Below are 17,645 nucleotides of genomic sequence, written 5' to 3'. Positions count from 1 at the left end.
CATAGATGAACTCATTTAATCTTCAAATAACCCCATTAGCACTATTATAATACCCAGTTCACAGATGAGGGAACTGAGGCTGAAAGGGTAAATAAATTGCCCAAAGATACAAGCCTGGTAAATGGCAGAGCCAGAATTCAAAGCCAGTCCAACTCAAGGGTGTGTTCTTAGCCACTATGCACCCCAGCCTCCTTACCCCCTGCCCCATTACCAGAGTATCTAGATCTTGATCTTTATAAGCCGTGCTGAGCTGAGATACTAACATGTATGAATGAATGAAGAGACCGTCTCCAAGAGCCAGCACTCAAACCAGAGAACTCGTGACACACAATTCTCTCCGTGCACTTTTACTCTGAACCTCTAAAATTATTTCTGTCATTGAACATAGAATTTGCCTTCCAAACTCAGGGGGCTGTTCTAGGTACTTCTTTTCCTAATAGCCTCCCTCTAGAAACCCAATTCGACTTCTGCCAGGAATGCCATTCTGGCTCCACTCATTGTCAAAATCAGATTTCTCCCCCATCTCTAAGCACTTTAGCACTTTTCCTTTAGAATAGGCCCTCAAAAATATTTGGGTTGGCCAAAAAGTTTGTTTGGGTCTTCCATACCAGATGGAAAACCCAAACGAATTTTTTGGCCAACCCAATAGCTTGGAAATAAGACTGATGCTTTACTGCTACACACTCCTATAGAAAACTAGAAAACTCTTCTAAATCTTAGTCTGATGATACCTACCCACCTCCCTCCACATCTGCCCCCACCACGAGGCAGAGGAGATGGAGAGGAACACCGTGTTCAAAAGATGCTTCTTACCAAAGTTAGAAACTCAGAAGCCTTCTTTTAGGTTGGGTATTAAAACAAGAATGCTGATGTTTCAGTAAATTGCTACACTGAGCTGCTCTGGGGACTTTCCACCTCGTTATTCCTCAGCAACAACATGGGGATAATATGAACGAGCCTTTCTAGAGCAGGGTTTCTCTCAACAGCACTATTGACATTTGCGGCCAGATAAACGTTGTAAGGAGCCCTCCTGTGAATGTAAGAATGTTTCCCCCATCCCTGGTCCCCGCCCGCCAGAACCAACAGTACCAACCACCCCTGGCCAGGGCTGTAACCGCCAAACAATGTCTCTAGACATTACCCAGTGTCCCTGGGACATTAAAATAGTGCTAGGCTACTTTTAGAATTTGATAAGGTAATACGATTCAATGGGGAAAAGAAACAGATGAAAATATGAAAGACTATTCTGAGAGGTTAAAAAAGTAAAATGTGAGACAATGAATTTTCCCAGTTAACAGGATGTTCATCAAAGCAATAGCACACTCTAGGCTATATCAGCATCACGATGAAAAACACTTACCGATATATACCTCAATTAAGTCTGGACAAATTAAAGTGAAATCTTAAAGATCAAATCAGAGAAATGCTTGAGGGAAAAAGAAATCTGAAAACCACGCCTGCCCTCCCAGAACTGTAAAGCCTCATGCGGTGATGGTGGATTTTTAAATTGGTCTGATCCTTCGGAAGGACATCTGATCGTATATGTCAAGGGCCATTTCCTTGGACCTAGGAATCGTACTTCTGAGATTTTGGCCTAAGGAAATAATATAAAAATAAGAAAAGGCTATATGTATAAAGTCTTCATAGTAGTTTATGTATAACAGCAAACACGGGAAACATCTGAATGTTGGCAATAGGGTATGAACTTACAAAATGAAAACTGCATTGATGGATTACTGTAATGCTACCGGGAGTGTCAGTGGCATTATCCCATGGCAGATTTGGGCCCAAAAGATCCTGCCCCTCCTCTTACTAATTTACTAACTTATAACACTTTCTTCACCTGTGGAACAAAAATTGTAATGCATACCTCTCAGAATTGCTGTGAAAATCAAGAAGATAACAGATACAAAAGTACTTTCAAAAGTACAAAACACAGCCTACACATCAAGAATCATTATTATAAATATGTAAATTATTTGGAAACACGGCAGCATATATGCCAAATGATGTTAAATGAAAGAGGAAAACAGAGCACAAAATGGTATGTATGTATGTATGTAATGATTATAATTGTCTCCTTGGGCTATCGTCCTTCAAGTCCCCTCAGTGCCAAGGACCACGTCATCTGACCCTCGTCATCATGACCTATCTACCTCAGAGACTCCTTCTGCACATAAAATAAAATTCAGCTGCCCTTGCTCAGCTCCATGGCTGCATGATCTGCCCCTGCTGACTCCCAACTCACCTCCAGCCAGTCTTCCTTCAGTGCCACTGGCTTTCCTGTTCTTTGACTCCAGAACATGCGTTAGGCCCGTGGCCTTCACACCTTCTGTCTCTCTGCCCGGAATCCAGTGGCCTGACGGCTGAGCTCCTGATCTTCCCCTGGCTAACTGCTGCTCGAACTTCAAGGCTCTCAGCTTAAATGTCATGACCTTCTATTCTAAATTAACTCCCTATCCACAGCCTGGTAGTACCTAACATAGTAGGACAGTTTGGTTTTTTTCCTTCATAGCACTTATCACAGTTTGTTATGAGATTTCTACTTATGTGATAATGTGCTTCATATCTGCTTCCCTCACTGAACTGTAAGCTCTATGAGGGCAGGGATCCTGCCTGTATACCCAGCACACTATCTTATGTGCAGCAGATGTTCAATAAATATCTATCCAAAGGAAACAACAAATGGCTATTTGTTCTAACTTTCCTCATTCCAAAGAAGTGGAAACTAAAACTCAGGAAAAATGAGTTTCCCTGAGCCATTGAGACATACAGTGGCCAAGCTGGAATTAGAACTGAATGAGAATTAGATAATAATTAGAATTCTTATCTGGATTTGAACCAGCAATGCCAGGCCAGGACTAAGGACAGGAAAGAAATGTATCAGGTGAAATTGGAAGCCGGGTGGAGGTGCAGAAATTTTGCGTCTATGCTATAAAATTCTCTAGTGGCTCTTAAATGAGGAGTCTTAATTTTTATTTATTTGATAGCTTATTCCTTGTCATTAAACAATCCCCAAATATTGATACTCTAATATTGATATATGCAGAAATTAGAATTATCCATTTTCCCAGACACAGCTAGACAGATCTAAATGAGAAAATCAATGGCAAAGAGAAAAAAGAGAGGCCATATGGCCGTACTCTGTCCCATCTGTTCCATGGGGACCTTGGCCTCTGGCTCAGTCTAAAACCAGATGAGGATCCGGAGAACTCTGAAGCCCCTCGCCCTTCCTGTCCCAAGCCCTGTTTGTGCTCAGTGACTGCCACCCACACAAGTTAACCGTTACTTTGGACCCAAACTGAGCTTTGCACCCAACTTATGCAACTCAATTTCAATGTATTCTTTGCCCAACAGGAACAGCGGAAATCTACCCCTGGCTGATGGTCCCCATGAGTCTGCATAATGGGAGCACAAGAGAGAGGTCCCCAGGATTCATTAGCAAACAAGGACACAGAGTGAAAGGGCAAATGGCCACCTTTCAGGAAGGTTGCTCGGGGTTTACTGTTCAGCACCCAGCTTTTACATCTTTCTTCCCATCTGCCTGCACACAAGGCCCCTATAGCAGGGGAGCCTCCTTGAGACCTGTAAACTAATGGCCCATTTAACGCATTTACCCCGCCCCCGTTCAGCAAATACTTATTAAGCATATCCCCGGTGCCAGGCTCTAGGGCCAAGTGTGTACATCCAGGATCTCAGAAGGAGGAAATCAAGCAATGGTCTTCCATACACTGTGGGCAAGAACTATTTGGAGCTGCTAACTTCTTCCCCTGCCTACTGGGCAGAGCTCGTTCTGACTATGTGAGCTAACAAAGTGGTACCAAAACCCTAAACAGGTTCCATTGTCTATAAAACAATATATCTAGAGATCCAAGCCAGGTGGATTGGGAAGTAGCTACAGCCAGCACTTGAGATCCATGGGCATTAAATATTTCATGCAGATAAGGCAAAGCCTGCTAAAAAAGGGCCTGTGCCTGTACGGCCACCAGGAAATTGGTTCTGGTGCTACTTCCATGACCCACCCACTCTGGACCCCTGTCCCCTACCCCAAACCCCAATCCCATCAGCTGTACAAGAAGCAGGTCAGATCTTTCCAGCTCTGACAACCTAAGCATGTGCATCCTGAAATAAACCACCCTTTGCTTCCGGTTTGGCAAAATACATTTCCTGTAGAAATCAGGAAGGGGGGACAAGCTAGCAGGCAGTAGGTGTAACATCTAGAAAAGCCCTTTTGTGTCAGGATGCTGTCTCCTTCTTACTCTTTCAACAAGAACTCTGCCACAAGGCCAAAAACTGCCTTTGACTAAGCCCGCCTATCTCTCTACTTGTAATGCTTTTTAAACTGATAAGCAATATTGAGCAAGAAGCAGCAAGACTAGTAGAGACTGGCCCAGCCTGGATGGCCCAACCCCAAATCCTGTTCCAGGACCCTGTGCTGCTGATTCCTTGGTTGACCTTGGGGAAATCCCTTCCCTGCTTTGTGCCTCAGTGTTCTTATCTGTAAAATGACAGGTTTGGGTTGGACTGTCCTTGAGACCTTGCATCACTAAGATGATATAGTTCTTTCCACTACTCACCGGCTAATGGACACAGCACAGCAGAGACAGTTGCCCATCACGTGGGCTGCTGCCACCATGATGAGAAGAGGCAGGGGACCTGGACCACACAGTAGCTAAGAAATGAGATTAGGAGGTGAACGTATAGGTCTTTGGAACACCAGGACCTGGGCAGAGCCATGGGAGGCAGGGGCAAAGGCAAGGAAGGGGTTAGAAACTGCAAGACTGAAGATAGAAAAAATAATAATACCACTGAAGAGCAATCTGACATAGTGGTTTAGAGAACCAACTCTAGAGTCACACATATACACACATATCCATGAGGGATTATATATGAGTTCTATGTCAGGATTTTAAAATTTTGTGTTTTCATTTCAATGGTCATCTAAGCAAATGTGAATAAACATATCTGGATTTTTCTGAATGCCTACTTTATAACCAAGTTCTGGAACAAGATTTCAAGCCTAAGTTTATATTTGTGTTTGTGATTGTGTTAGCACCAATATAATTGTAGCAGACCAATGAGAAAGGCACAGAGACAGACGCAACTTGTGAATGATGAGATTGGACCAAATGAAAGCCAAATGATATCAAATGAAGGTCACCGGAAAAAACGATTGGAAAATTGAATCATTAGCACATAGTAATATAGACTGTCCAAACTCAAACGAATAAGCATTCACTACCATAGTCACATTGTTACCTATAATATGGCTTCAGCTAAACAGTGTCAGCTGCCTTACTACATTAACAGTACTGGTTTTGCAATTTTGTTTGCATTTAATTTGTAAGTTTGTATGGGTCATATGGCCTGTAAGAATAAGGGGTTTATATCTAGTTTCATATATGTTCATATTTAAGTAACATTATAATAAAAGAATAAATTTAGTGAATAGAGGAGGACCTTGACATTTTTGTTCTTTTAAAGAAGGGCCAGCCAAGCATTAGTCTAGTTTCAGAAACACTGAATTAAGTTATATCCAAGATCCCTTATAGCTCTTTGAGTCTAAGAAAGATGAGCATTTCGGTTGCAGACATGTTAAGCTTCATGAGGACAGCCAAATGGGGATGTAGGTTTAGAATTCAGGAAAAAAGGCAGGGCAGGAAACAGACATTTAGAAGCCTACTACAGAGAGGTGAGGCTAAACCCAGGAGACTGGACGGGATCTCTAGGAGTGTTCAGAGAGGGAGAAGCCAAGAGCTGATGTCGGAGCTTCAGAGAGATCACTGGGCCTTATAGCCTTTATCTTCTCATGGAAAAATACCATTCACCTGTGAGTTAAAGATGGCCTTCTCGGGATTACTGAAAAGGTCATTGTCCCATCCAGAAGTGAATGGCTTAGAACGCTCCACAGATATAAAACAAATCTCAGTTTTATATTCCTCCAGGCTTGCAGTCAAAGCTGACAGGAAAGAGTCCACGCTGACACTAACAGATCCAGCCTCTGATCTCTAAGAGCTGGGCCACGAACTCACTTCATTTCCACTGCCCAGAAACCATTAGACGCTCTTGGAGAGCCAGGTGGCCCCCAGGGCTGCAGCAAAAGTTAAGCGGAAGATGGCAAAGGGGCAATTCTGTGCGAGATTCCAGAGGTCAGAACTCAGGCCTGGGTACTAGCACAAACCACAGCTATCATTTCTGCCTGGTTGCCAATCTGCCCCCTGTGATAAGTGACGGGGCTCGATCAGGACCCTACACACAGTCCCGTGTCCACCGGGGCCAGATTCATTCAATCATTTTGAGAAAACCAAGAAGACTCCCTTTCCCCCCTCCTCCCCTCCCAACTCAAAATCAGGAAGAAAAGCATGGGAGAACCCCCAGAGAAACCCAGGCTTACTGTTTGTCTTCTTCTGAAAGTGAGGTTCTTCCACAGCAGCAACCTCAGCTGAGGCCAACAAGCCATGTTACCTCAGCCGACACCACAGCAGCCTGCGTGTGGCTCGGGAGCCCGTGGAGGAAGTGGCCGGAGCTCACAGGGGGGACGCTGTGGCTGGTCATTAACTGAAAGATAAAGCAAGAGGGGAGAGCACCGTCAGTTTTTGCTGCAAAGCTATACGCCAGTGAGGGCTGTTGCACCAGCCCTCTCACCTGAGCCCTCAAACCCAGCTCTGCCTCATGACTACTTCTCCATTAAGTCATGAGTCACCAACTTCTAGCCTTGGGGTCTCTGGTAAACAGGGATTCTGAAGGTTTTCTGGCAGTAGCCTGGGAGTGAGTCATTATTATCCCAATCAATTGAGCTCCACTGGTGTGATCATTTGGGAATGAAAAATGCACTTATGAAGGCAGACCTACGTGAGCAACCTTAGGTGGCCAAAACCCTGAGATTGCAAAGGGCATATTGGAATCCTAGAGACCTGCCTCCCTTCGCTAAGAAAATGCCTCCCGTCTCAGAAAATCTCAGTAGCATTTATAAATTTTGCCTTGAACCTGGAGTGACTTATGCTAGTCCCTGAAATTTGCTGCAAGCTACGTTTTCATCTGGCTCCAAAGTTGAGTCCTTCTGGTGATAAATGGCACCATCGATAAAGCAGTTTCCTAATCTGGAAAGTCACAGCGTGTCTTAGATGTGATGGTATCTTAGATGGTGTGAGTAAACACCAAGGAAATGCCAAGGACACCTGGCTCCCAGGTGATGAGGACAACCCCAGTGCTGTGTGTGTGTGGAAAGGAAACAATATCCCATTGAGAAAAACAAGGCAGCTAAGGCAGACGGAGAGCATCACCTGTGAAACTGACAAGCTCTCATTGTCCGGACATATGCACATTTCTGGTCTTGCTACACCTGCACCTGCACACAAGGCCCGCCTACTCCTTGTCAGGTGTCACAGGTGCCTCCTTGGAGGACTGTTTTGCCATGCTGGGGGCGGGGGTTCTCATAAACAGGGGATACAACCTTCTGTGTGTCCCTGCTGCCCCCTCAACAATGGTATTCGTTTAATACTGGAATAATCCCAGGTAGTCATACTAAAATTAAAGTTGGGGAAAGGGTGAAAAATGAAAACTGGAAGCAGGGAGGGACACACAGGTCAAAGCTACGCCCTGATTCCACTTCACAGTCACGAACCCTTAGCAGAAATCAGAAACCAGCTTTACCTCTAAAATGGCTCATTTAATCATTGTGGCCTGTGGTGGAGTAGAGGTGGGATATTAGGCCCAAGGAACAAACAGCAAAAACAGCTAAGAATGTAATGAGCACTTGTGCATACAAAACCAAGTACTGGACTAAATATCTGTGGGTCCAAACAGACCTCAATGCAAAGGTTGATCTATAGCAGGATTTTACCCTCTTGGTCCCCACCCCACAAGGACCTGGATTAAAAACTTCTAAAAAAGAAGAGGGAATGGAAGGAGTCTGCAGTGTCTGAGAAGAAGGACTGACTCTACTATTATGTATTTTAATTCATTCATTGACAAGCCAACAAATCAGGGATTCCTCTGAAATAGTCAAGTCTTGGGACCTATTTCTTTTTTCTTTTTATTTATTGATGTATTTATTTATTCGGTTGCACTGGGTCTTAGTTGCAGCAGCTGGGCTCCTTAGTTGTGGCTCTTGGGCTCCTTAGTTTTGGCACGTGGGCTCCTTAGTTGCAGCAGGCGGGCTCCTTCATTGCGGCTTGGAGGCTCCTTAGTTGTGACTCACCGGCTCCCTAGTTGTGGCATGTGAACTCTTAGTTGTGGCATGCCTGTGGGATCTAGTTCCCTGACCAGGGATTAAACCTGGGCCCCCTGCATTGGGAGCGTGGAGTCTTAACCACTGCGCCACCAGAGAAGTCCCCCTATTTCTTTTCTTTATCGTTTGCTCAGCAAACCTCTAGTTGGACACAGATGCCGCCCCCCCCGAAAAAAATTCTCACTCCAAAAAGAAGAGTTAAATCAGCACTGTGTCCATCCGCAATTTGTTGTTTAAAGATGGCAACTGGCCTCCAAGCGCTGAGAGCCAGAATTTGATTGTGAGCTGTGTGCTTGCAATCCCAAATTATTTTGAAAGTGGCCTAGGACAGGGCTTGCATTCCAGAAACACAGAAATAAATAATTAGCTAGATTTTTCTCATGCGAAAGCTGCTCTCCAGGAATCACTTAGTTAATTTAGAAGCTACAAGAACCTTTTCAGATCCCCAAGGTAACAATGAGGAGGTTGGAACACAAGTTTGTAATTAAAAAAGGAAAACTGGGGGCTTCCCTGGTGGTGCAGTGGTTGAGAATCTGCCTGTCAACGCAGGGGACACGGGTTCGAGCCCTGGTCTGGGAAGATCCCACATGCCGCGGAGCAACTAGGGCCGTGAGCCACAACTACTGAGCCTGCGCGTCTGGAGCCTGTGCTCTGCAACAAGAGAGGCCGCGATAGTGAGAGGCCCGCGCACCGCGATGAAGAGTGGCCCCTGCTTGCCGTGACTAGAGAAAGCCCTCGCACAGAAACGAAGACCCAACACAGCCAAAAATAAATAAATAAATAAAATTTTTTTAAAAAGGAAAATTAACTTAGCAGAAAGAGAGCCTAGACAGGAATTAGGCCCAGCTTCCCAACTTTGTGCCCTTGGCCAAATCTTTATGCTCTCTGAGCATCAATTTCCTCATTATAAAATGAGGGTGACAATACCTACCTTGCATGATATTCAATGGATTCAATGAGGCGATATAAGTAAGTACCCAACAAAGTACATGGCACACTGTAAGTGTCAAAGAAATGAGTTCCCTTCTCCCCACTTTTCTTTCTCTGGTCTATCAGTACCCTCTAATAGAGAAATGGTTATATCCTGTCTAAACAATCTTTTCTACTCCATTATTTCTAGCAAATCCAATGTGGGTTTCCGGCAAAGTAGGAAGGATGAAATCAGAATGGCCTGGTGTCAGAGACCCCCAGGCCCAAACCAGGACACAGAATCCCCTAAATCTGAGTGGAGAATCTCAGAGGAAAAGAAGACATGCCTCTATAGAATGTTCACGAGAAGAGAACAGCTAGGAGGAGGCTTTTTGGAGAGTATTTTCCTAAAGCAGAGTTTCTGGGTCTCCAGACATGGATTCTGGCCTCAGAGACCCTCCAGGAGACACGCAGAGAAGTCAGCGAGAAGTAGCCTGGAGCAGCAGTGGAAGGTCTTGCTCTGGCTTCGCTGGGTACCAACAGGCAGGCTTCTTGCCCGACTTCCCCTACCCACCGTGACACAGACCTCGGCCTCCCGCATAATCCCCTCCTCCCACCTCAGAACACGGTGACCACAGCTGGGAGCAATTTTGCCCAGAGGAGGGTTTGGCAATGCCTGAATTCCTCTGCTCAGGTAACTGAATCCAAAGGGACATTTCTACATCCAAGGAAGCAAACAAACAAACCAAAACCAAAAAGAAGGCCGTACTATGGACTAGATTTCTCAATGTTTCAAAGCTAGTAGCACACTCGCTTCTGCCCTTATGCACATTTCCAGTTACTGGCTGGAAAGGGTCCTACTTCACAATCACAGCCAGTCAATAGGCCACCCTGTTCTGGCTCCTGCGTGACCAAAACAGCCACTTCCCTGGGTTCCCTGCCTCCGGTCTTGCCCCCTCCATCCATTTATCACAGAGCAACCAAAGTTATTCCACTAAACCCAAGTTCCAGGTATGCCACTCGCCCACTTAAAACCTCTGCCAGCACCCCACCGCCCTGAGGATAAAGTCCAGTCCTCACCTTGGTTTAGCTGGTCTCCCCGATGACTCCAGCCTCCTCTCTCACCACTCCCCACCTCCTAAACCAGGCCCCGCAAAACTACCCATGGCTCCAAATGGACTGCCCTCTCTCCTACCACAGGGACTCCCGTGCGCTCCCGGTCCTGAAACTACTGCTTCCAACACTGTCAGCCTCGCCAGCTCTTCTTCAACTGTAGGATCCTGTCCTGACCACACTCGGTTAGGAGCCCCTCCTAGGTGCACCCAGGGCAGCCTCTGTTTTCGCTTGCATCGTTTCTGCCACCTTCTGAGTCCACGGGACCTCTTTCTTCATAGCAGTTTTCCCCAGCATGCAAAACAGTATCAGGCATAGAGTAAGCCCTCAGGGAATATTTGCTCAATTAATTAACTACAAGATGGGCATGAGAAATAGGGATTCAGGATGGAAGGGTGGTGGCATTCCTGGGCCCGTGATAACCGGTTTCTCAAGCTTGATTAACTGATTCAGGCAAATTGTCCCCAGGGAGGGGGCTCTATGTTCACCACACACTTGTGACGGCCACAAGGACTGCTGAGCTTCCCAGGTGACTCCTGGGACATCTGGGAAAGTGTAATTGAATCTAGCTAGGCTTCCCACAAACAGGTTTAGCTAAGGCCCTCCCAAGGCCAGAGGAACCATGAAATCTGCTTTCTCCCCACCTTCATGCCAAGTCCTAGGCGCTCCCTCTCTAGGTCTTTGCATCAGTCACCCAGGTGGATCACGCTTTGCCAAAATTTAACATAGTTCCATACTCTAACCTTTTTTGTACAGTATGACCTTGCGGAAGCGACTGTTCAAATCTTTGGCCAATTTTTTTAAAAAAAATTTCACTTCAAGTGCCACTGATATTCTAAAATTATTAATACCTAGAGAATACCACAGCCTGCTGAACCGTGACCTTCTCAAATAAGCAAAGATCATTAGTTGCAGAGAAATGCAAACTAAAACCACAATGAGATACCACTGCATACCCACTAGAACTACTGCAATTTTTAAAATTGGGAAGTGTTAGTATGTGGAGCAACTGGCGCTCTCGTACATTGCTTGTGGAAATGAAAAACGGAACAGGCACTTTGTAAAATACTCTGGCAGTTTCTTGTAAAGTTACGCACAGACTTATACCCCAGCCATCCCATCCCAGGTATTTACCCAAAAGAAATGAGAGCATATGTTCACACAGAAACCTGTATGTGAACATCTATAGAAGTCTTATATAGAATAGCCAAAACTGGAAACAATCCAAATGTACATCAATTAGTGACTAAATTAAAATGGAGTACTACTCAGCAATAATAAAAAGGACTGCACTACTAATACACGCAACAGCATGGGTGGATCTCAAAAGCCTTATGCTAACAGAAAAAAGCCAGACTACATACCGTATGAGTCTATTTGTATGACATTCTGGAAAGGTGAAACAATGGGGACAGAAATCATATCAGTGGTTGCCAGGGGGTGGGGGAGAGGACAGACTGCAAAGAACATTGAGTGATGGAAATATTCTACACCATGACTGTGGTAGTGGTTATACATATACTATACACATTTATCAAAACTCATCTAACTGTACATGCAAAAAGGCTAAATTTAACTGTATGTCAATTATATGTCAATAATTTGATCTCCCTCCCCCCAAAAACCTGTGTTCTATGACAATAATTCACATACTCCACAAGTCAAGTCATGCCTTGGAAGACCTAAGTACTGCATAGTGTAAAGCTTGACTATTGTGTGATTCCCTAGGAAGGTAAATAGTGAATAAAATCTTCACCCCCTGTTCATTACACAAACAACTGCAGCCTTAACTCTGCCAGGCTGCCATCAGCCACAGCAAATATTTACTGAATGCCTATTATGTGCAGGTGCTGTTCCAGACATTGGAGATTCAGCAGTGAACAAAAGTGGCAAAGTTCCTGCTCTCGTGGACCTTCTATTCTAGCAAGGAGGTATAAAACAGACAAATAACAGTGTGTTGTTAAGGCAGTGGGTGATAGGAGTAATGAAGAAAAATAAAGCAGAGTAAGCAGGCAGAAAGTAACGAGGGGTGGGTAACCCCTTTCTTTAGGACAGTGAAATGAGAGTGTGCCATATGCTACTGGCAAAAGGGTCACCAAGTGACAGCTGGGATCGTGAATTCTTTTAACTTTTCCCGAAACCAAAACCTGAAATGTCAGACAGACTCAGTGATGCTGGCAAAAGAAAAAATATAGGTTCACAGGAAGCCTGGTGCCATGGGGGAAATGACGACCCCAATCAGCACCTACTGCACTGCTCCCCCAACCCCCTTCCTCACCAAAACATTTGGCCCTTTTGAACTTCACATGTAAGTTTCAAAGAGCGATGAGAAATATAAAGAAGAAAGGAGGAGAGAGGAAGAGGCAGACATGCTAGAAAGACAAGGTGGGAGGGTTTTTTCCCACTTAGTGAAGTCAAAAGGAAAAGAGGAACTACATCCCGTGACTGCCTTCTACCCTCCTAGAGCACTAAATCTGTCTACAGAAACGTAGTAAGGAAAAAAACGGCATGTGTTTACACTGCTACCCGAAACTCTTAGTTTGTGCAGTAACCAAGGGTTGGTTGGTCTTTTTCCTTCCTGCAAGAACACTGTGAGCGCGTGAGACTGAGCTTCTGTCAAAGGGTGGGAGCCAACCCTCTAGCCTGCTCGCTCCAGGAGAGGACGGTCTCCAGTGGGGACCACACAGCCGCCGTTTCTCACTGGAGCAGAGAAGTCGGCTCCTCGAGGCAGAAGAGGACAACCTAGCGCAAGGCCATCCCCCAGCTGATAGAAAGAGTTTACTGTGGCTTTGGAGACCCGCTCCCACCACACCCCAATCTTACAGAGAAGCCAAGGCCCCAAAAAGCAAGTGGCCTGCCCAGACTCACCCCCTAGAGTTAGAGCTGGTCCCCAGGTTTCTCAAGAAATAACTTGTCAACAACTGTTCCCACTTTCTCACTACTATATCCCTCCTACAGTTCTGCTTGTTCTTCTGAACACATTTTTCCTATCAGTTCTACCCAAATAGTTCATACACTGCAAATATGCAGTCAGCAACTAATTTTCGTCTTCCAAAACCAGTGGTTTTATGGCAGCTATTCCTCTAAATTTTAAACAAATAAATAAATAGATAAATAGATAAATTTGTGTGTGTGTTCTTCTTTGTTAGACAAATTTCCCCACAGTCACCAGAAGTGAGATAGAAGTTGAAACCTGTGACAACAGCAATCAGCATCTCTCCTGACAAAACTGTTTCTAGATGTCTTATCTCAATAAATAACTAGCCGTTAACAAAAGCAGGAGGTGGATTTACAGCAGGATTTAACTATATCACATATGAATTGCAGTAAACGTGTTGGCAGTAAAGCTCAACGAATGGCCTTTTCATGAGATGCTGATGCAAATGCAAGGATCACAGGTGTTGCTGCATCTCGTCTCCAGAGAGATGTAGAGGGTCCTGAAGAATGAAGATATGAAAGCTGTAAGCCCACCAGAGCATGCTTGCTTGGAAAAGGTCTGTTCTTTAATTGCCTCTCTGAGTATATGTCTCTGGATCAGTAGCCGCATTCAGGGAAAAGGCTAGTGAAGTTACTGACAGTCAGAAAACCAGGCTGGGACAGGCTCATTGCACCCATGACTGAAGACAGGACACGGCTGCCGTGGTGGAAGGAGGGGAGTCGCCCCGTGGAGTCGCCCCGTGATCTCTCCCAGGCTGAGCCATCAGTTTTATTAAGGCTGAAGTTAATTTGACTGCCTCAGTTTCTTTTCCGGTCCCCAGTTGCCACTGAGCTCTCTACCTGTAAGGTCGTTCATGCTAATCCTGAAATTCTACCCCCTCGCATTCCCCAACCATATTGCAGACCCACAAACTCAGTGAAACTGTCCTTAGTTGCCACTAGACCCTTAGAGGCCTGCAGAAAGGCCGTGGGCTGGTACTCAGTGCCCCCTGAAACTGTGTTCCTACTTAAACCATAACATTTTAATACTCAAATCTAAGGAGAAAGAAGATGTAAGAAATCCTCCAAGATAGAAGTCAAGGATAAAAGGAAGCCATTCTATCATTCTCGAAATTCCTGTCATTCTAGAAGAGGCTCTGCTATCACAATACCTGTTTAAAAAATACAGATCCAATGAATTTTATCAGTTTTAACAATCTGTAACTCAAGGGGATATTTTTAAAGTACCAAATGTATCATACTTACTTGATTATTAGTAACGATAAGTTTATAGATAACTGCACATTCTTGTTTCACCCTGAAATATATATTCAATTTCCTGGACAAAAGTATTTGCTAATAGTTAATTTTCAAAATGAGAGTTATGACATGAATACATAAAAACGTAAAGCTAGAAGAGATACATGAATACTGTACAAATCTGTAACAAGCCTTTGAGAAGCATAATTCCTCATGCTGTCAACAATTCTATTTTAAAGGAGATTCAAAAAGTGTAAATCTATTTCTATCATGTCACTGATATTTGGACAACCAAAGATCCTATTTATCACTCTCAACAGTCCAGTTGTTACCAGCTAAACAATCTCAGGACTTCTAAAACTGACAAGATCCAGGGTTTCTGAAAGCAAATCTGTCCTGTCCCCAAGTTCTTGTTTCATTGTTGTAGAATTATGGAGGAATTCTGACAAAATGTTAGAGATAACCCTTCTTCCCCTGCTGATTTCCACTAAACAAACACAGAGCAAGCTTCAAAGGAAGACTTCAGCAAACAATACAACTATTTGCTTTTTCTCTGGTTGGGGATGTGTAGCATATAGGAAAAATGAACCTTTCTCCTAGAAATGAAATACCTGTCAACATTACATGTCATAGAAAAAAAAATTTTCTCAACCATAATCATAATGCCAAAGCAAGAGGGCCCTGCAGGGAAGGAACTATCAAAGTCACAAACACCCTGAGTGATACAGAAACACAAGCAAGCCCACCTCCATGAGCAATCCTTTATTTGCGGAAAAACTTGACTGGATAATATTCCCTGTTGTTGCAGAAGGGTTTTCCAAGAGAATTTTATGATAAAAGGCTCGGTGACTCTATCAACAAAACAACCACTTTGTTTGGTTTACATCTTGGAAGGGTCAACATCTTCAGATATTCAACCTTCTCCCAGGCTAAAAGTTTATTTTTTTTGAATTTTTGAATTTTATTTTATTGATTTTTTTTATACAGCAGGTTCTTATTAGTTATATCTATTTTATACATATTGGTATATATATCTCAATCCCAATCTCCCATAACAGTGCTCAAAGGACTTGGGGACAGACAAACCCAAATCCCTTCACTGCCTTCTACTTCCTGCAGGCCAATGCCGCTGTGCAGTAAACTTCCCCAGACGTCCTTAACTCTTATTTTCTTGAATTAACTGGCCCAGTAGACAGAAGGGAGGTTTTGGAGTCAGAGAAAGCAGGTTTTGAATCCTGACTCTGCTACTCACCTGCTCTGGGACCCTAGGGGTTCTGAGTCCCTGTATCCTCTCCATTAAATAAAGCAAATAATGTATATAAAATATTTAGCCAGTTCCTGGAACAAAGGAAGTATCCAGCAAACGGCAGCTATTACAATGATTAGTGCTGCTGACTTCACAGGGTAAAGCATTCATCAAGGATGGGGCACAAAATGGGCAGTTTATTAAAGGAATCTCTCTTCTCCCTTCTTTGTCCACAGACGGCACGATTTCCCCCAAGGGCTTTTCCAGAACACACTGGAACTCTCTGCAGTGCCCAGCTCAGTGGGAGATGTGAAAGGGTTACGCTGGTATCCTCATGCCACTTCTGCCGTTGTTGTACCATAAACCCCTGTTTGGGGACCCCACCACCCAGTTATACTATTCTCCCACTCTGGGGGTAGTCAGCTCCTCTGTTCCATGCAGGCCACCGTCCTCCACATCTTTAGCACCCAGCACAGTTTTCTTCCCCAGCCCACTTCCTCCAGCCTCCAGGTCAATTACCTATGTGCAATCTGGGCCTTCTAATTCCTCCATCTCTTCAGCTCTCCCTACCATCTCCTCCAGTGTACCAACTTCTCAGGTGGTCCCTGCTACACTGCAAGCCATGTGCAGCAAGCTATGGTGTCTCAACATCTTACCATCCTCTGCCACACTGAGCCCAGAGCCCAGGACCACTTGGTGCTCGGAAACATTTGTGGAATTTGAAAGCCTCTGAAGTCAGACCTCAGGGATGAGAAAAATTAGTTAAAGCAGGTTCACCACGGTAACATGTCAGAAATGTCATTGAAAGTACAGGTTCAGGTAGCCCAAAACCATGACAAAATTTCCAGCTGTGTTCAAAGAAACACAGGTTAAATAGGAGTGCATTTAATTTGGTTTTCCCCAAAGCCACTCTAATTTGTTGGGAAGGACATTCATTTTCATGGACTTATGTGAGCAAAGGAGAATCTGTAATTTGCCAGACTGATGCTCTAGAACCCCTGTAAACATGGCAGCAAACAAGTAAACATGCCAGCTAACAAGAATACCTCCCCTAGGGGCTCAGCCACTAATACAGGACTGTCAGCATTGTTCAGGAGCCTTGAACTCTAAACCCATAGGCTCAAGTCAAGAACTCACTCAATGAAGCATATCAACACCTGGATATAATTTTTCCACCTCAACACTTTATTCCTTTTACTCTTGCCAAAACAAGTTATCTTACTTATCTCCAGGCTCTTTTCCAGTTCTAGCTCATAGAGTATGTAACCAAACCCAGCAACTTTCTCCAGAAACTCCTCTTTCACCAGCCAGCTCTTGAGACAGTGCAGGCACATGTCATGTGTCCGAGATGCCTCTGTCCCTGCAGCCCAGTGAGGACCAGCTGACCAGGTAGGTGAGGATGTAGTCAGGACTCCATGGCAGGCACAGAGGTACAAGGTCTAAGCCCTGCCCTTCCAGCTTCATAAATGAACTCCTTCTCTATAACAACCAAAACAAACCACTTTGCTGGCTGCCTCGTTGAACTAAAGAGGAATAAGATCACTAGTTTAAATTCACCTACCTGTGATTCTGAGAAACAAAAAATGAAGGATGTTAGACTTTTAAAAACAAATAATGGCAACATGAACTCCATTATTTGAGGTCTGGGAGGATGCTCCCAGAGGAAAATGATCTCTATTATTCCTATATTATCATAATTTTGAGTATTCCTTCTAGAAAGTGCTACTGTCATTAAGATCTTCACAAATCAAATATTTTACGTGCCAGATAAAAAAGTGCTTAAGGAAAGATGAAACTAAACTATTGAGTGGAACTCCTGCTAGCCTCTTTTTTCAACTGCGGTTGACACTGGCATTTAAAAATGCACACACTCTCATCTCCCAAGCGACCGTGTGCTAAGTGTCTACATCAGGTGAGCACAGAGTCCCCAGTGGAGCTCCACCTGAGGACAGAGTGCCTTGCTGGTCTCTG

General features: G+C 44.4%; 1 protein-coding gene across 4 annotated transcripts in view; it reads right to left on the bottom strand.

The window, feature by feature from the left end:
* The window catches only part of ABCA1 (ATP binding cassette subfamily A member 1), a 181,829-nt gene that overhangs the window by 108,172 nt on the left and 56,012 nt on the right, over nt 1-17,645 (bottom strand). For all 4 annotated transcript variants that reach the window (XM_068553820.1, XM_068553818.1, XM_068553821.1 and 1 more), the window contains one exon: nt 6,395-6,558. In XM_068553820.1, the coding sequence (XP_068409921.1) occupies nt 6,395-6,460 (66 nt within the window). In that variant the 5' untranslated portion in view covers nt 6,461-6,558. The remainder of the gene's footprint in view (nt 1-6,394; nt 6,559-17,645) is intronic.

Source organism: Eschrichtius robustus, chromosome 10, assembly GCF_028021215.1.
Source record: "Eschrichtius robustus isolate mEscRob2 chromosome 10, mEscRob2.pri, whole genome shotgun sequence".
Taxonomy (NCBI): Eukaryota; Metazoa; Chordata; class Mammalia; order Artiodactyla; family Eschrichtiidae; genus Eschrichtius; species Eschrichtius robustus.
This window is presented reverse-complemented; position numbering and strand designations above follow the sequence as displayed.